The 20,795-nt window shown below is 39.6% G+C and overlaps 1 protein-coding gene across 2 annotated transcripts in view; it reads left to right on the top strand.

Annotated features, from left to right (window-relative positions):
* Nucleotides 1–313: 313 nt before the first annotated feature.
* Nucleotides 314–20,795, top strand: part of pudp (pseudouridine 5'-phosphatase) — a 30,437-nt gene continuing 9,955 nt past the window's right edge. For both annotated transcript variants that reach the window (XR_002203464.2, XM_020103842.2), the window contains exons 1-3: nt 314–463; nt 1,129–1,347; nt 3,688–3,917. Coding sequence is in view for 1 of the 2 variants with exons in the window: in XM_020103842.2 (XP_019959401.2) it covers nt 394–463; nt 1,129–1,347; nt 3,688–3,917 (519 nt within the window). In the remaining variant the exon portion in view is untranslated. The remainder of the gene's footprint in view (nt 464–1,128; nt 1,348–3,687; nt 3,918–20,795) is intronic.

The raw sequence follows: 20,795 nt of genomic DNA, 5'->3' as shown, positions 1-20,795 counted from the left end.
GTTTCTTGCAAATTAACTGCATGTGCATTTTTAAAACAATAAAAGCGTTTAAAATTGTTATTCATTAAAAATAAACAGGCCTCCTGTGATTTTTGACGTTTCACAATATGTACTATAATAACCTTTCAGTATGGACTCCATTACCCAACAGCCATTGCTCTTTCACGACTAAAAAAATATCCCTGCGTTTAAAAGCTGCTTCCCAAATCCACATTTTCCACTGACTTTGTATTTACTTTGAAACGAATTGACAAAACTATAAATGCAAATCTTGTAAATTTTAGTTGAGGTGCACTTTTAATTATTTTTTAAAACGTTTGACTCGTGTCTGTGTTAGTTCCTGTTCGTCCCCTCCTCGTCACTGTCAACGCGGAAGTGAAGCCGGTGGGAAACATGTCCGTGTCCAGCAGCAGCTTCAAACCTGTGAACCATGTCCTCTTCGACATGGATGGATTATTATTAGGTGTCTCCGCGTGTTCTCGTTGTCTCGTGTCATGTTTGAGCTGCTTTACTCCATCTGAAACTCGCCCCGCACTCCATCGGCCAATCTGGACATTCACGAATCCTCCGCTCATATCCACGCGAGCGAATCCCTCCGAACATTATTGTGTTGAGTTATTAAAACATCGTTTCCTACTTGTTAATTCGGCTTCGTTTTAAAATACCAGCCTGGGCTTTATTTCTCTGATTTCTCTAAGTTCCCCCCCAGTGTTTCCGCTGTAAGGGCGAGACATTTGAAATGTACATTTTATTCATAGTAAGAAGTTGTTTTACAAATCACATGTTGCCGAATTAAAAATTATAATCTATTAAACCTTTTAAAAATGAGTTAGGGCATGCTTGGTGATAATATTCTTATCTTTAAGCCAGGCAGCTGCCAATACCGTTATTTTTGAATGATGTCAGGTCTGATGGTGGACCTCTGGTTTACCATTTTATATATATTTGACTTTTATCATGCAAACACACTCAGTCACTTTTGGCTGTGAACTCAAACTGCACTTTACTGTTTCTTTTGCAGGCAAAAACACATTTTGCAGCTGTGCACCAAAGCTTCCATTCAAGATTAATCCTGAGTGTCATTTCTCTGAAAGCTATTCATTCTCCTCGTGTGTCTCCTCATTGCAGACACAGAGCGGCTTTACACCGTGTCCTTCCAGGAAGTTTGCGACCGCTTTGGAAAGCAGTACACGTGGGACCTGAAGTCCACGGTGATGGGTAAAAAGGCTCTGGATGCTGCCCAGATTATCCGGGACGCTCTTGAACTCCCCATGACAGCTGAGGAGCTCCTCGCCGAAAGCAGACAAATACAAGAAAGCTTATTTCCCTCTGCCAAACTCATGCCAGGTATTCTTGATTTGTTTCATCGCTGCTCTTGCATGTGCATTCAATATGCAACATTCTCCTACATTCAACCACATTTAACCACTCTTTCCTGTAAAAAAGGAATCAAATAAAAACTACAACCAGGTTTTACTGTATTTTTATCCTGAATTTTATGAGTCCTGGCATCATTTCTGAAAGAGACTCACCTCATGTTATAATAAGTCAGTTGATTCTCCAAAAATATGGTTTATGTGAAAACGAAAATCTGAAATAGCTTCAGGAGTAAATGTACATCTAATAATTGGGTCCATTTGTGTTGCACAAAGACGGTAATGCAGCAGGTAGCGGTCTCTCATGTTGAATTATAATGGAGAGCGTTTCATTGACAGCAGTTATGCTATTGAACAAAGACAATCCTGATTGTCAGGGTCGACTTAGCACAACCATTATGCGGATATTCATTTTCCGACTCCTTCCCGAAGGCGTGGGGACTGTTGTTCGGGCTGCTGTGTACTGTTGTAACCATTGTGCGTTTGCGGTGCACATTTGTCAGGCAGACACTGAAACATGGTTCCTGTGGGCAGATGTGATTAAGAGCGAAGGCTAACAGCCAGGTAAACACACCCTCTCTCCACAAGCTGAGCAAATGTTCACTGAGAGCCTCACATGCAGTGCATGCTGGTACATTTAGACAGCGCAGAGTTAGATCTCTTTGCTGATACCAAAAAGAATTAGTTTTAATATGCTACTTACAGTACATTGTATCTGCAGATATTCATATCGTGTACCTCATTATCAATCCACCTCCAAAATTGAATCAGTCAAACCCTACATCTTTTTTTTTGGTCACATCCAGGGCATGTTAGTTGATTCAATTAGGAAGCAGGTCATATCACCACCACAACACCAGACATCATCAGATGTGATGAAGCCAGATTGCACTTTATTGATATTCAACTGAACTAAGGGTTATTCCAGCCTCCTCACTGCTGAATCGGAGAGTATTCCCATTATAATTGCTTCTGCCAAGGCGGCCCACCTCCACTTTAAAGGGTATTTTTTTTTCTAAGACGTCGGAGCCCATCTCTTTCCCCTCCTGTTTTTTTCCCAGTAATCATCCCTTCGTGGTTGTGGTCCGGTCTGTTTTCAAACCCATCACACACAAAATACCTTGACTGGTGCCTCAGTTGCTTAATTACTTTGACATAAGTATGGGATCTGAATACTTCTTCCACCACTGAGCGTAACACAATAACTCAAACAAATGGACTGATTGCATCAGCGGGACACCAGCAACTCCTGCGTTCTGCAATATAGAGAACTTTTGTTTTTTTAAACGCAGTGTCTGTTTCCTGTCAGACAGAAGGAATCTTCCCTCTTCAACAGAAAGGTCTGTCTCTGCAGGAATCCGCCACACTGTTGTCAGACACGTGGAAAAAAGAAATCTGAGCCTGTCAGAATGGACGGGATTTGATGTAGACGGTTACCCTGTTGAATCTTTCCAGATTCAAGAACGTTTTACACTCATTATTTTTGACACCCATCTGCAACTAACACACATTAGAGTAACTTCTCCTGAACAACTTCTACAATGCTTCATTATTAACAATATAACCAGGTGTCTAAGAGCCCTTATAAACTTTCAAATAACGCAGATGTAGGCCGGCAGCTTCATTGTTCACATGCTGCAGTTTTCGAGGGAGCGTTTTGCGTGTGCACATGGCAACATATCTAAATTCTCTCCTCTGCCACTGTGGGCAATTTCGGGATAAGGTTATTTTTTGGACTTCCTGCCGCTGTTCAGCTGTCTTTACTTCACGTGCTGATATGTTCCGGGGGCTTAACCGCATTTTGCAGATGTGTAACGCAGCAATCTTCAGGGCTGCAACACAAACAATGGAGTTATTGCATGACTTCCCTTTGCTCACGCCTTGCGGCGGCCTTTTTATTGGTCAGAGTTTAGTGATCGATTAACCTTTGACTGATCCGTATTTGAACACATTTCCTGGCTGCCTTTTGGAATGGGCCGGCTTTGTCTGGTAGCACCACCGTTTACAGGGTGCACAGGGATGTATTCAGTGTCTACACATTCTCTTCACCTTACAGGGAAGTTAAAGGTGCGTGTTCCTTGAGGGAGTTTTTATTTCAGGTGTTATAGACTCTCATCCTTGAAACTGCAGATTAAAAACCTCCCACAGCTCTGCTCTCCAGGCGCCATTGAAATTGAAAACAAGAATAAAAATGTTGTCCGGGAAGGAGCTTCACATCAATAGGGATTTTTATTGAAAACATTGGCCTTGTATAGCTGCTATACAGTATTATTCTAACTGTAAGCCTCTTTGAAACATGTTTTACAACCAGGTGTGGAGAAACTCGTGCGCCATCTCCAGAAGCACTCTGTCCCCATTGCTGTGGCAACCAGCTCAGCTGGTGTGACGTTCCAGTTGAAGACGAGCCAACACAAAGCCTTTTTTAGTCTTTTTGACCACATTGTTGTGGGGGACGACCCTGAGGTGAAAAACGGAAAACCCAAGCCCGACTCCTTCCTGGTCTGTGCCAGCAGATTCAACCGTCCAGCGCCCCCAGAGAAGGTAAATACCACAGATTACAGACGGACCACATTTTCAATTCACGTGTGATCATTTAAATACACCCTCTCTTCGGTCAATCCACATCGTCCGTGGTTTTAAAAGTGATATTTAAATGGTGTGCAAATGCTTTTAGAGTCAGCGGCGGTAAGTAGATGTAGATTTCATACAGCGTGAAGCATCGCAGGCCATCCAGGTTCATTTCAAAGTTTATTCCAGTGATGTGTTGCCATTGTAAAGGACACTATAAAAAATCTACACTATTAGAGGGCCATTTTCACTATTCTGGCTCCATTAAATGAGTTGTTGAAAGCCACTACATGTTAAATGTAATAAAATGTTAACTCTCCAGCCATTAATGGGCAAATGGTGGATGGTTTGACATGAAAAATGCAGCGATAAAGAAAATCACCTTGTACCTTTACCTTCTAAAATGTTACCCAATGTTAAATGTACTGAAAAAGTATTTGTATATTCTATTAAGAACTAGTATTAAAAAAGGATCATGCAGTTTATTGCACGGTTTAAAATCAAAAAGAAAATTAAGCACAGAATAATTATCAACGGTTTATTTCTGCAGGAAATAAGGAAGAGTAGTTTCCTCCTAATACTTGATTGTGTAATTGTTCAGTTCTCAGAAGAAAATCAAAGAATGATGTCTAGCTAATGCAACTGAATGTTTACGCTTCTGTTTTGATCATTGCGTGATTGATTTTCATTTTTTTTTTTACTTAAAATGGGAAAGAGGCTCCTATGTGGTTTCTTCCCCTGTTAATAGAACAGAGGATATCACATCTTGGTAAAGGCCTTTGAGACAAATCGTGATTTGCACTAATTTGATTGATTTCATTGATTGCATTCGCAGCATCCGACCGATCTGCCCGAGCAAGAACGTGCCACAAACATACATGAACATATGAATCAGTGAGCAATGTGGTTTTTTCTTGACGTAAGCGGCGGCTGATGGTGGAGGGGTGAGGTTGTTAATCATTTCTTGACTGTAACCGAGGCACAGTCAGTGATTATAGACCAATTCTGCTCAATTTTCTCAGAGTAGCTTAAAAACACTGGTCGATTTGCTCTTTATTTAATGATATATACGCGTTTGCAAATGTCATTGCTTTTTTAAAACCGGTCCGTCGAATGCACCGCAAACACATTGAGTTCTCTGACATCTACAGGCTGTCAGTCATCCACATCAGCCTCGCTGCCTAAATAACAGCTCACGCAACTGTTGTCACTTTTTCTCTTCCCACTCTCTCTCCCTCTCTCCCTCCCTCTTCTGGCTGCATAATTTAGCCTCAGTTTTACAATGGCAATAACGGTCCCCACAGTATACCTCACATGAATTCATCAGTTTCTGAAATAAAAGAAACACACAGCGACTGAGCGTCATCTTTTAAAATTGAGTAAATAATAGTTTACATCTTCAAAAATACCCAATTAAAGGCCGGTTAGTTATTTATATATAACGGTATTCCAGTTTTATCTACCGGTCAAACTACTTTACAGTACAAGTTGCAATTACTCACTCCAGATATTTATACAGAACCTCAATATGAGGCGTGCTTTCTGTTACCCACCATTCATACACTGTTGGCACAGCCATCAGTGACAATCTGGGGTTCAGCAGTTTGCCAAAGGACACTTTGGAATGCAGAGCGGAGGAGAGGGGGATCAAACCACCGACCTTATGGTCAGCGGACGACCCTCTCTCCCAAAGAAAAAGTAAAGTAAAGTGATTTTGTTGTTGGTCACTGTTCCAAAATGAAGTTTTCTAAAAAGTTTGTTTCCAAAAAGCTCATAATAACCTGCTTCTGTATATTATACATATATATATATATATTCTCTTCTCAGTATAATGCTGTCCACTCCAGTGCAATCTACAACCTCAGAAATAAACGTGTATTTAGAGTATTCTATCTCTGTAAAGACTGTTTTTATTGAAATTTGAGCCTGTATTTCTGTCAAGGCATGGGTTGGGATTTGATTCAGACACCATTGTGGGAAATAGTTCTGACCAGACTTGGCTGGAAAGCTGGACGTATGGACCCTGTCACTGATTCTATGGCAGAAATTGAATGTAGAATAATCCTCATGATGTTTTCATTAGTTCATTTCATCTAAATTGTATGAATTGTAGTTTTCTTTACCCCAGAAAAAACCATTTATATTTAAATACTTCATATTTACATCAAGGGGACCCTCTCTACGGAGGCTGCCATGTTTTTTACATTAGTCCAGACTGGACAAACTAAACACCTTTTGAGTTTTTATGACAACTGAAGCTGCCACAGGTTCTTTTTCATGTTTGGAAGGAGAGGGTGAGGTGAGGGGTGTTCAGCTGCAACATTGAACACTAGCTTCCACAAAATTCTACACACTGTACCTTTAACGCATGTACTGGATGATAATCATGGGGTTGACAATAATCATACAGGGCTACAACAGGTAATGGACATGGAGGACCACCTGTCAGCAGTTCTTCAAACAATATGTACAGTATGTCCTATATTTTGTTGTATTTAGCTGCCTGCACGTCAGCCGGTGGATTCAAAGCTAATGTGTTCCATTTTCAGTAATAAAAGGCAGAGCCTGATGTCAGACTGACACGCACATCTACCCTGGCACTTTGATCAGAAGTGGTAAGCTTTTAGGGTTCATGGGCTGTTTAAGATATATTTTCAGACACTCAGGAAGCTTTTGGCAGTGTTGAGTCAGACCAAAATAACTGCCAAATATCTCACTAAAAGACACCAAATAACAGCGTGACCTACTTTGGGGCGAAAACACTCACACTGCAGAACACGTGAAAAACGGTAATGTTCCGCTGATTTGAACAAACCATTTTTGCTGTTTGCCAATTAGATAACTGATTTACATGACTTCATTCTGTTTGAAACGTTTGGAGAAATGTGTTTTAATAATGTCTTTTCTGCAACGTAGAAGTTTTTCCTTACCCCAGTCGAGGGACAAAGGCAGGAGATGTGGCACTTTGCATATATTGCGAAGTTCTAATTCGTAAATTCTGATTTATGAATATGGGCTGTACGAACAAAATTAGATTTGGACAAAGTTGCTTTAACAGCATCACACAGAAGACTGGATGGGTTTAGATTATACAGATATTACAGCTTAAAGGTAGGATTTAGGTGAAAGGGATCTATTGGTGGTAGATGAATATAAAATAAACCTAGTGATGTTTTCATGAGTGTGTTTCATCTAAATTGTATGAATTGTTGTTTGTTTTCTACTATTTTAACTTTTATATTTAAATACTTTATACTTAAATTTGGAGAAAGTACTGCTGTGTTTTTTTACAGTTGCCCAGATTTAACAAACTAAACACCTTTGTGTGTTTTTACGACAGTAGTACAAGTACTATGCTTTAGTTTTTTATTCATCATATGGAAAACAAATATAAAAAATATTTTATACGCTTTGATTTATATAATATTTTATACGCGAATTAAAGTAAGCAACTTCACCATTAGATGTCACTAAATTCTACACAATGAACCTTTAAATGTAAAAATAAGGTCACGTGTCAATAATAATTATGATAAGATAGAACTATGACAAAAGTGCACAGTGCTACCTTTCTCTTAAACCTCCTCGGTGGCTGCGGTTTGTTTGTAGCTTAACGAATTAAATGATTGTTTACCTTCATTAAAATCGCAAAAAGGGTTCAGATTCAAATGGTTAGCGCTGCGGTGGGGTCTCATTCATCATTTATGGACGGTAAACCTCAGGAACGTGCCTCACCTCCTCAGAGAGACTGGAGCTAGTGGCGCAGCAGGTAGCATATGGGTGATGTAAGGACGCTTTTTTATCACACTTGACTTGGAAGATGGTTATTTTTGTTCTTTGGAATTATTTCACCTCCACCAGTGCAACGGTTATGTTTAAATCTCCCCAGTGATGGCGATAGGACTGCGCTGCTGAGAGCCAGAACACATCCGTCACCATGGACTGAAAGCTTTCTTGCTCACTCACTCACTTTTTATAATATATGCACTCTTCCTTCACATACTTAATGTCCCTCAAATGTTTTGTGGGGTGAGGGTAAGGGAGCGGGTGGACCCAAAAGGGAGAACAAAAGGTTTTCAACTGAAAGTGTCCCTTACTGAGGAAGGCAGGGTATAAATCCAAAATCAACAAAGAACTCAAAATGCTCTGAGGCAAAAAACAGGGGAGACACAAGGAAACACAACACATGGAGACAGCATCGCACAACAACAAACTGACAAAGACACAGGGAAGCACAGAGGCTTAAATACTGAACTAATGACAAACTCGAGACAGGTGGCACAGGATGAACAGGTGAAACTGATGGAGGAAGGAAGTCCAGGGGGGAAACACACAAGGAGCAGGGGCTCCAAAATAAAACAGGAAACAGAGTGGGACATAAGGAGCAAACCTTAAAACACAATTCCAACAATAAGACAACATAGTCCATAATAGAAATTAAAACTCTCTTTTATAAAAGACGACTAAAAACAAAGGAGACGTGACACAAACGAGTGACACAATTTAAAATATATGGCATGTTCTTTATATCTGGAGCATTTAAATGAGTTTCAGACAAAATGATGTTCTGTGTTTTTCAGACTTTTGTGTGCGAAAATGGCAACAGAGCACAATAATAGTTCATTCTTCCATCTCCCTTTGTGGGGCTCTGTACACGAAAATATTATTTTGTGTGCCGTGCATTGTATAAGCTAGCGCAGCGCCCTTTCTAAACGTGCCTGTGTTAATGCTCCAGAAATAGAAAGAAGTAGAAATGACTCCTACATTATACCGTCACTTTTTATTGTTTGTCTCCCGAATACTCCTCATCTCGCCCTCCCCGTACAAACATGAAAGATAACCTGTGGTAGCTTTCAGTCGTCATAAAGACTTTTTTAGTTTGTCCAGTTTTGACTACTCTAATGGCGGCCTGCTAACAATGTAAATATAAAGTGTTTAAATATAAAGAGTCCATTCAAGGGTAAAGAAAACAACAATTCGTAGAAAACATCACTAGGGTTATTTTATATGCAATTTCTGCCAATTGATCCCTTTCACCTAAATCTTACACACTGAACCTTTAACTGCTCTTATTTTTTGCATCCATTGTGCGACAGGAGCACCACAATCTTCAAAATAAAGCGCCGCAATTCACCTCGATAGAATGCATTGCAGCGACAAAAGGGACGTTATGTTTTTACTTTGTAGACAAATTGCATCGGGACCAGATTCTGTGAATATTGTCGCCATGATGGAGATGAGCATTCAAAGACCCCTGTACGTCTGCGTCAGCCCGATTTGGTAAAATGAAGTAATCAAGTGACCTGGCGGTGATTTTGACATGCAGTTTGACCCAGTTGGAGACCACTGCAGTAGTTTATCCAAGGACAAAGAAGAAGACAATTTGCAATACGCAAGCCAAGTGTGAAGCCAATCAGTTGCGAGATATGTGTTCCACTTACAGATAGCCAGATAGAAATTTCTGGAATTAGTAGAACTCTTTTTTTCCACGCTACATATTCAGCTGACAAAAATGCTTGAAACTAGCTTTAAATTCATTTTGGCTTCTCAGCCGCGCTAACTGAACTCTGATACAACCCTAAGGTTCCGCTGGGCATTCCTTGTTTTTGCTTTTAATGCAGATGCAACAATATAAACTCAGGCAGAGATGCGACATCGTGTATGAACAAGCGGCAGTAATTACAACAGTCCAATGTGAAGGAAAAATAAAGAACCAACACACCCACACTCTAATTCTTACTTCATTTCTCTATAATAGTGATAATGCTGCTCCTGAGAATAATCTGGAGTATTCAGGCTTCATTGTATGCTGATGAACATATCACTTAAATATTTTTTAATCAACTGCTCAGCTTGCCTTGAGGATTCGGATTCATTTTGTTCTGTCTGTAAAATTGTTGAGAATGGAGACCACAGACTTCCCATGTCCTTTTCTGAGCATTGCCGTCAGCGATCACATCCTCTGTATTCACTTTGGCTGAGCGCAGCTTCGCAACAGCCACTGAAATAGAAACATGCCCTCAGTAACGAATAAATCCTTTACAATAAAGTTTGGTTGTGTCATCGTCTCAACCATTGTCTAGAATATAGTGAGTCTAACATTTGAAATAATTTGCAGTACCTACAGTATACGCTCAATTTAACTTTATTGTATTTTCTATTGATATATTATTATCATTACAGTTAATAGTTGAATGCAATTAATATTTAAGTTCAGTGACCCTGCTGTAGTTGTACATCTCTTACACAGGAAATATCTATTTCTAGTCGCTTGCATTTGCAAGCCATAAAACAAATTTGCTTCTGTGAAACACCTCTGCTACTCTCACAGAGAGAGAGAGAGAGCGAGATAGAGTTTTGCTCTCAAGTTGTTTATAATATATATAACTTATAATTGTTGATTCTACCCTAATGACTCATACTTATTATTTTGAACCATGCAATTAGTGCATAAAGACGAAATAGAAATTATTTAGAAACTACTGGATTAATGATACTGGATTACTAAATATTGTACATACAGTATGTGCAATTATTCACAGAATAGCAATAACTTTTTGTAAATATAATGATAATTATTTGGATATTGTGACAGCTTGTTTTAAGAAACGTATAATTGTATCTCCTCTGTATTTTTATAATAAAAATAAAGAGAAATATTGAGGGTTACATATTGTAGCCCCAGTTATTAGCTCCAGCAACGAGGTTGTGTTTTCGCCGTGTTGTCTGTAAATCTGCATCTGTCCCAGAGGGGCTGGAGTATCGTGTTACCTGTAGTATGGATCCCTGTCAGCTAACATTGGAGTAACTGGGAGTGAATGGATCTAGAGTCTCCTCATCCTCTACTAGTGTCATTTATTTTTGATGGACGTAAATAGCAGGACACATCTAATTTAATTACTTTACTCATCAAGTGGCTGTAAACACAACCAGACTGGTGGGAAACAAATCTGTGTCTTTGACTGTGAAAGATGGTGTAGAATCTACTCCCCATTTACTACTCGCACACTCTGCCACGAGATAGTCGGACCAACCACTGTAAATAATGACTGTTTTTATTACCAAATTTAAGCCACTAGTACAACTTGCCTGCTTGCTTGGCCTGTGGTAATGCTTCTCTTTCCTTGTTTATTTTTTGACATTGCGCTCCTCAACCAGATCTACTATATACCTGTTACCTTGTTATTGCTTATTGATGAACTTTTTATATCGAGTGAAGTTAGAACAATTTAGCTGTATTCATCCTACCTGGCTTATCTGCAATGACAATTTTCTAGTCAATGTTTTTCATGAAATTATGATTTAATCGTAATCACTTTTCACATACTCATTTCAAAGACATTTCAAAGTAAAAGCTCTGTAATCCTGATCAGTATGAAGAATTGCATCAACAAATCTAACTTTGTGCTTTTACTTTGAAGATAATTGCCAAGCAGGAAGTGATTCTGTGAATGTTGTCGTCATACAGGAGATGAGTACCCGTCACACGTCAGTCCTTCTCTGTCTGATATGGTAAATCAAATCTAGTTTTTCCGGAGACATGTGTTCAACTCTGCCCCGACCACACTGACTGCTAAAGAGCGCTGGTCGTTAGCTTATTCAGTTTTTATTTATATTGAACGTATCGCACGTCCGAATTCCTCCTGCATTCCTCCCGGTTGTTAAAATGAAAACAATAAAAGGGGTCATCGTTATGGATGTACAGATGTTATTAATGATAGCAGCAACAATTTCTATAATAATAATAATAATAGTTTTTGCTGTTGTCTCAATCCTGCAGCTCTGGAGTCAGAGACAGTTTTAAGAGTGAATGTTAATGTAAGAGCCCCCCCCCACACACACACACAGTAATATCAAATGTTCACCAATCAGCAGTCCTTCCAACCCTCGTGTGATAACCCTTCACCTCAATAAAAAGCGATAGGGCCCGTATATCACAATGTAACTATAAAATACTGCAATTGTAATTGGCTTCAGGGTCGTAGAATAACAAAGCAGCCGAGAAAAAAGATATCTTTCAAAAAGGGAGCAGTGGCGGCAATTTCTTTGTGTGGCATTTGGACATTTACAGCCTAATTTAACAGGGAAATTTGAGGCATCCAATAGATATATTCTCACTTACTCCTCTGCTCTCACTTTAGAGGCTTTTTGCTGCAAATAGGTCTGCCTGTGGCACGGCACACCTGATTTTTTAATCTGCAGCCAGCCACGGTTAGGGCTGGCATTTTTCTTGATGAGATATGAAACTGCGGCTCAGAGGGGGAATCGACAGAGTGTTCAGTGGAATAACGAATGATGATGCGTCACTCCCTGGCTCCCGCTCCGTGACAGAGGAGTGGAGGAGAGGGGGGAGAGGCATGAGAGAGACGGAGATCAGACAGGGAGGGGGAGGTAAACAGAAGAAACACTTGTATGGTAATAACACTCTCGCACGATCTTCCTGCCTTATTCCACTGATGAAAAACCCACTTTTGTTTGTTGTATGTCGCTAAGACGCGAGAAACAAGCAGAGAGGCAGGTAGATGTCACACGTTCAGTCCACTCAGACAGACCTAGATTTTTTAATCAAAGGATTCTCTCTGTAACCAGCTTCTCTGTGCTTCTGTTTAAATTATGACTCACTGTTGGCTAGAAAACAGAGTTCAAATCAGAAAAGGCATAAGTGAACTAAAAATACAGCACACTTGATTTAGTTCGGCTGTTTCTTCGTCCAGGGGTTCAGTGGTATTACACGAGACAGGCTAATGGGCTAAATGTGCGATAAACACGTGAGTCAACGGCATCTTGATGGTCGTGCCTGGAGAGACCCTCATGAACTGTGAAGTGTTTTTACTAAATACAGTGTGTCCTCGCAAGACTGCAGCACGACCAGCTTTGTCTGACACGTAAGACATACATGAACTCGAAAGCAGTTTAGTGCAGTAGCCAGGATATGTTCATCTGTGGAGTTGTGTGGGTTTGCACTGAGAACATCACACAGTAGTTAAATTGATGCTGGATGATTCTGTGAATCATTGCAATGGCAATCATTGATTTCTTATGCTCACATCATACAATATATGTGAAACAAGACGATAAAATGTTCGATTCATAAGGTAGAAAAGGCAGGAAAGGTAGAGTGGATGATTTCTGTGCAATAAACAAACACAAATCAATCTTTCCAAGCCAAAAACCAAGTAACAACAAGAGTACATACGTTTGCTTACATATTAATGAATCTGCTAGGTTAAGAAGTAATGATTCACGCCTTCCTTTGGTCCATAATCAAATACAGAACAACAAAATTAACCACTTTTTTAGATTTATACAGGTTATTTACAGGTTCTCTTAAAGTTACAGCGTGTAGAATGTTAGGATATCTAGTGTTGAAGTTGCATGTTGCAGCTGAACACCCCTACACACTGTACCTTTAAGGTCAGAGGAACAAACAAAGAGTTATTTGTGAATATGGGTTATCTATACGCAAATACAAAAAGCATTGGCTTGAAAACAGTTTTTATGATATGTTATATTTGGGTAGGGGGGGGGTGTGCAATATAGGAAGAGTGAGAAACGTGTTGTGTCTCCTATTCAGAATTATTTTATGAAAATGTTCCCTGCAGCAAAACAAATATATTACAGGACGTGATTTAATGTGATGCTCGGGAGGCCTGGGGCAGAGCAGAGAAAGCCTCACGTCCCTCACTGTGAACACTGCAGTTCACCGGCCTCACAGGTGAGTAATGTGGTGTCGACGCCGCTGTCTGAGCTGACCAAAAGTGAAGGAAAAAAGCACTGCTCCCTTTTCCACGGAGAGCAGAGACATTTTTCATAACTCCAAAGTAACACCGCTGATGAGACGGGAGATTTTACCAAAGGTGTGCTCGGCAGCCTGAATAAGATTAATGAAACATGAAAGTGAGCTAGTTCATGCTGATAGGGAGGGAGAGAGGCAGGGAGAACTAGTTCTTCCCCTGTCATTAATCATACAGGGCATTACACCAGGGGAAGGCTTAATAATCCAGATATTCAAATCAGGTACAATTAAGACATGAACTTTTCTAGCTGAACATTAAATTAGCCCATTAAAACCCTGCCAAAGCTTACCATATTTAAAGCTTACTTTCAAATGCACACCAGCATATATATTTCCAAATGCACATCTGTGAATTAAGGTTTTTATGTGGATATACTGCAATTCTTTGCGTTTAAATGCAACAAGTTTGCACGGAATCCCAATTTTTTTACTGCGTTGGGTCCTGTGTCCGGTGGATTTTGAGATTAAGATCTTTTCTTTTAAGTTTAGATTTCAGATCAGATCTTTATTGTTTATTGTTGGGCTGGGCGCTAAAGTTCATTCACCAGCATCGTTCCACACAAGGTCACTGCTTTACCGTTTGTAAAAGAACGAGTGATTGAAGTGCATACTGTGCATCATCTTGAAACTCAAGATGTTGTGGGCCCTGCATAGATAGTTTGATTGTGGAAAACGACAAGTGAGATGGATGAGTCCTTGAGATTTTCTTTTGGAAGAACATTCGATTTTAGTGACAGCGGTGTGGCTATAAGTGATTTCTTAAGAATCTGCGACGCTAACTACTGCTGTATGAATATTCGAATCTCTTAACACTACAAGTTACATTCCTGGGCTGTAATGCTGTGCGTGATATCAGACAGGATGTTTAGGGTTCAGTGTCTTGCCCACGGACATGTGGACGGTAGAAGCCAGGGAATTAACCGCCAACTTGCTGGTCAGGGGATGACCCGCTCTTCCTCCTGACCTCCCTCTCTGCCGTTACAAGTGTTAGGTGAAGTGAGAATACACAGTCACTACTAACCTCCTCTCTGGCATGACACTGTTGCAACAGATAGGACTCCGCTTTCTGTTTGGCAACTTTTTTCTCCCTGGGGCTTCACACACATGTACAGCATCAACACTGAGTTTTACCACTGCCGTAAAGTGGACTGATGTCATTCTTAACACAAATACTATCTTCTTCTATAAGCAACAGTAAAAATATATGAAGGGCGACCGAAAGAAATAGTAAAATAATGTACTTATAGACTTATGTATTGCTTTCCTTGCGAAAGTTAGATTCAAATATTCCTAGGCTGCAACAATACCTCAGGGGCTAAGTGGGGATAAGAAGCTGTGGCTAATTGTAGTGTAAATTGGATTAATTTGTTAAGAACAAAATGGCAGTTCCAGTCAATCCCAATGTAAATATTTTTTACTTGAATAATTCGTTCATCAAGATCTGATGTGTGATTTAAGTGTCCCCTTCATTTCTTGATGATTTTATAGGATTTGAAATATGTATTTCATCTACTAAAATGCCAAATATATATACAAACAAGCTTATGTATCATGGCACTTGCAAAACTAGATCCGTCAAAATGTTGCTTGTCATTTGTAAGTGTCAGATGTAAGATTATATTTATATATTTCATTCCAGACACTAATCAGCGAACCCCAAAAGGGAATGTTGTCCACCAAAGGGTAACAAAAATAAAAATGATTACATTTTCATTCAGCTATGATGCTATCACTTTCCAAATTAACTTTTTCAATTCCCATTTCATCGACACATCGGTTTTTATCACTGACTCATATCAAACAACAAAGTTTGGTGGAGGAACAGTGAATTGAAGAAAGCCTGCACTGAGAAATGAGAGAGAAAAGGATCTCACACGGGGTGGATAAGGTCTGTGAATTCCCTGCTGAAAACAGGAGCTTTGGATGTGAAGATAATGATGCTGCAACAACACGGCAACTATAATTCAGGACCTGCCCCACCCCCGTGCTTTGATTGGCTTTCATCCCTTAGAAATCATCACAGCTTGGATTCACATTCTATGAAGTGTAGGTACTGTGATCCCAAAAACAGAAAAAAACAGAGTTATTCCAAGTTGCGGCCTGTGGACTAATTTTTCTCCAGTCTGGTGCTTGATTGTGCAACATGGCTGGGGTCAGTCACATCAGTTGTAATGGAGAGGCTTTGGGAATGATGCAAGATATCTTAAAAGGTTTCCATTGAACACAGAAACAGTCCTGAGAGGTTTTCTACAAAGGCTGAAAGGTTCCATTTGGTTAGCTTTTGGAATAAACTCTGACAAACTATTATGGGTTGGTGAATGGTTTAAAATACAGTGATGGCCGAGTTGATTTAAAACCACTTAGCCCCCACTCTGCAGCCCTCTGTATTCCTCTTATCTGCTCCAGCGTATACGTGGCTCCACTCGCATCCGGATACACTGCCCCGTCCCTTCTCCCCTGTTTGTATTTTCCTGGCTGGATACTTTATCACCGCAGACTTCAAATGTGTGGGTTAAGCCTGCTGCAGGGTTCTCCTTAGATCACAAGCAAAGCAAAGGGAGGCAAGGTGGCTGGGAGATTTGCAGACACTCATTTTGGCTCAATGGTGATTTTTTTTGATTAAGTCCTTGGGCTGTCTTCTGGCTTTTCTTTGAGGGAATTGCAATCTCTTTACACACAGCACAGTGTTAAGTTATCTCCTAATGAAAATGTGCTCAGTAATCGCTGCCTCTGTTGTGATTACTTTGTGTCAGTAAACATGTCCGGCTGTGTTTCTTTTACTCCAATTTCACAAAGAACCTTCTCAGCAGAAAGTTCGAGCAATCGACACCAAACGACGGGCGGATTTAATAATTTGTTTGATTTATTATGACTTTAGAAGTCAATAGAGTATAATACAGACATTCATTTCCATACTTGTGCACTTATGATTTGAAGAAATGCAAAGGGAATCACTTGATTTCATGCATAGAGAAAATGTTTTCATTCGTGTCCAAATACAAAAGGCTGTGATAATTATTTTCTAAACTCAATATGCAAAAGTAGAAAATGACAGTGAATTGAAATGACAAGGAAATTGCAATAATCAACTTTTACACGTTTTCCTTTTGACTGCATTTGTAAGGTTAGGAGCTATTTTATTTTTGCAGACAAAACCATTATAGAGAAGCGAGTGTACCGTTCTTTATCAAATTATTTGAACAATTAGCCTCGCGAATTAAGGTTGTTGAATTATTTCTTTCCTACACATTTCTGTACAAATTAGTTCCATCGTGTTAATCGATGAGCAGTAAAGGTATTGGTTGGTTTATTGGTGATTGGAAGTCAGACTAGGTCATGCCCCATCTTCCAGTCTACATTCTGACTCCAGACTGGTACTCCATTTAGTCAATCCAAATGCTCAGTATGTGTCGGAAAGATATTTTCTTAAAAATTATATTAAAAAAATAATAAAAGTTGCCTGGGAAGCCAATGCAGCACAATTATTGCATACCTTATGTTTCATTCATATTATTGTGTTGTGTTTACAGGCGTGAATGTTCTGGCTTTTTGGCAAATACATCTTCTGTTTCCTTGAATCCTGATTCCTGAACAGATTTCAGCCAAAGGTTTTACTTTAAATGCATCTTTGAGAAGTATTAATCAGTCATCAACATGGAAACACTATTGGCAGAGTTGAATAACAGACATTGCAGCTTTTTATTCTAACAATCAGATGTTGATATACCATTTATCTGTTCAGTTGCTTATTGCGTTCATTAGAATTTGGCCTTAGGTAGGCAAAGGCCTTGAACCTAACACACACACACACACACACACTTGCGCTTCCTGAGTTCTCATCCTCCACTGTAAAGGTCCGTCCATCATCAACACTGGTTTCATTTCTTGCTCTCCACAACAGAGATGATGAAATGTTACACATCCCTTGCTCAAGCTGCCTCAGGCTCCAGGATCATTTGGAAGACGCGGAGGGCAATCTGTCACTGTCGCTTATTCACTCGCCACCGCACGCAGGACAGAAACACGTGCATGACGCGCAGAAACACACGCATGTTATTTTTGACATACACATGAGGGTGTCAGCTTGTTAACGTTTCACGTCATGTATCAGCAATGCATCCCAGCTGGAATAACAGCCATATTTTATCGCAACTTCCTTCCTCGGCTCTGTTGGAAGCAAAAGCTGTAGCAACTCTTGAGTAAAGCACATGATTTTTTTTTTTTCACACACAGTAAAGTCAATCATAAAATACTAAGTAGGGTGAAATGTACGACATAATAATAACATGATAGTACTGCCGCAAGCATAAATGCTATCCTGCTACATTGCATGTTCAAATGCTCTTGCTCTAAAAGGTCCAGTGTGTAAGATTAAGGTGAAACGGATCTATTGGCAGTTTGTTTCATCTAAATTGTATGAATTGTAGTTTTCTTTACCACAGGAAAGAAGCTTTATATTTAAATACTTTATATTTACATCGAGGGGGGTCCTCTCTACGGAGGCCGCCATGTTTTTTACATTAGTCCAGACTGGACAAACTCAACACCTTTTGAGTTTTTATGACAATTAAAGTCTAGATGTTTCTTTTTCATGTTTGGAAGGAGAGGGTGAGGTGAGGGGTGTTCAGCTGCAACATGCAACTTCAACACTAGATACCACAAAATTCTACACACTGGACCTTTAATGTGTATTCATTATTCACCAAACTCCAGACATTTTACTATTTTACAGACCAGAAACCATAAGATCCTCAACACGGTAGCAAAGAAACTCTATGGCCGCTAGCGTTTTGGCTCCACACCCACTAGCATTTCTGCGGCGTAATTGCAGAGCGACTCACACACACACCTATGCACAACTATGAATGCTACGCACAGTGCACTATGCAGAATTAAGCCTTTTCAGATTATCTTCAAAAGTAGTTTGAGAACGTTTGGTGTTGTGCCACTCTCGAACAAAGGATCGCTTCAACCCTGTGATTTAGTTGTAGAGGTGTTCTTTTGATAAAACATTCTCCAAACACACTTTTGCAAATGGCTCATTCATAATCCTTGAACTCAGCAACTTTTGGAAACAGGTGCGATTTCCTTAGATGAGTACAAATATTTTAACAATCATAGATGTTAAATGATTATGCAATTCCAACACAGATGCCATATATAAGAAAGTTCACAGAATTTTGGACCAGGCCTGTGCAAACTTTTTCATGCCACTGCATATTGTTACTGGGTTATTATTGTGAACAAATGAGCAGCAGATGGACTTGTTTATAATGTGTAACAAGGCATCCTGCATCATTAAGGGACCATATGTTTTATATAATTATGTTATTCTTCAAAGTAACTGTTAATATCAGAAATGGAAGAGAAGACAATATTCCCTTCTGTTATGTGGTATGTTAAAAAGATATTATAGAATGGAATGACTAAAGGGACATCTACCTCAAATAGATATATACATAGATAGGTACATTGTCTCCTTAAGACCGATTCATGCTTCTACGTTGAAGGCATAGCCTCCATGTAGAAGCATAACCTACGCAGAACCCTACGCCCCTGACATACACCTCCCTTAAAATGTAACTATGCATTGAGGCGACCTAGACTGCAAGAGCTGTGATTGGTGAGCCTCAGATTTCCGGCAGACAGTATTTCTGGAATCTGCTGTGCCTCACTCTCTGCAGGCACTAGCGCTTCGGCATTGTAATTGCAGAGTGACGCACACACTCCTTCGCGCAACTATGAATGCTCACAATGGCAGACCCCAATGCGTAGGCTAGTGTAGTTAGTGTTGAAGTTGCATGTTGCAGCTGAACAACCCCCCACCCTCTCCTTTCCAGACATGAAAGAGAACCTGTGGTGAACTTCATTTGACATGAAAACTCAATCTGTTTTAGTTTGTCCAGTCTGGCTACTGTAAAAAAACATGGCAGCCTCCCTAGAGGGCACGCTCCCGACGTAAATATAAAGTATTTAAATATAAAGGGCTTATTCTCGGATAAATAAAACAACAATTCATACAATTTAGATAATTACACACTAGTTAAAAAAATCACCAGGATAATTTTTTCTTAAATTTCTACCAATAAATCAATTTAACATCAATCTTACACACTGAACCTTTAAGAATTAAATCAAGCCACGTGTTATACTTTGCCCAAAAGTTAATCTACAAATTGCAGTTCCAATCAAGTCATCTCCACTGGGAGTGTATGCGCAGAAATCATGGCAACTGCACCATATAATTATTAACCTCATCTTAAAACTAAATCCCAGTTAACCTGGACTGGTTTCAAATATGTTAACAATTTCCAATCTTATCGATTACATTTCTAATGAGCTGGGATAAAACAACATGCCACCAATGTGTACGAGTTATGAAAATCTTAGGTGAAGGCAAAGCTGCTAAGCTGAACAAGCCACGGCAGATTTGTCTGTAGATGGTGTACTTGAAAGGGAGGGATTCTATTTAAGACATTATTTTCTCAGTGCTGTAACAATGAATCCACCAGAGACTTCTTGGTAGAGCAGTGCTACAATTATTAGAACAACATTGGAGAGAGAAAGACTATTGACTTTTCTGCTGTCACATTTTCCAGCTATTGGATGCATTAAATAATTGGTTGACTTAAACAAATAGATTTGAGTTTAATTTCGTTTTATTTTAAACTTGGACCCTTATAGATTTGTTTGGACTGGTGTAAACACTAAATGCACCCAGATTATAACTAAAACAAACTCTTGAACAATTTGGCTTTGGTGGTAGCATGGACCAACCCTCTCTGGTTTGAGGTAAACAACATCACATGTAGGCATTCGGTGATGCAGCAGACTGTAGCAGCTTGTGTAGTTGTGCAGTAGTTAGCAGACAATTGAGCAAGTTCTATCGAATACCAGCAACAAGGAACAAGGTCCTCTTTACTGTATTCGCTTTCTTCCTCATGCCCCAGACACGACTGACCAAAAACTGGACCGAACATTCTCATGCAGATGTGGCGATGCATTTTGAAATATACATCTTGATTTTCCCCGTGTGAAAAAGAACTGAACCAAGA

Source organism: Paralichthys olivaceus, chromosome 24 (genome assembly GCF_024713975.1).
Source record: "Paralichthys olivaceus isolate ysfri-2021 chromosome 24, ASM2471397v2, whole genome shotgun sequence".
Classification (NCBI taxonomy): Eukaryota; Metazoa; Chordata; class Actinopteri; order Pleuronectiformes; family Paralichthyidae; genus Paralichthys; species Paralichthys olivaceus.
Note: the sequence above shows the minus strand (reverse complement) of the source record. Positions and strands in the feature narration are given on the sequence as shown.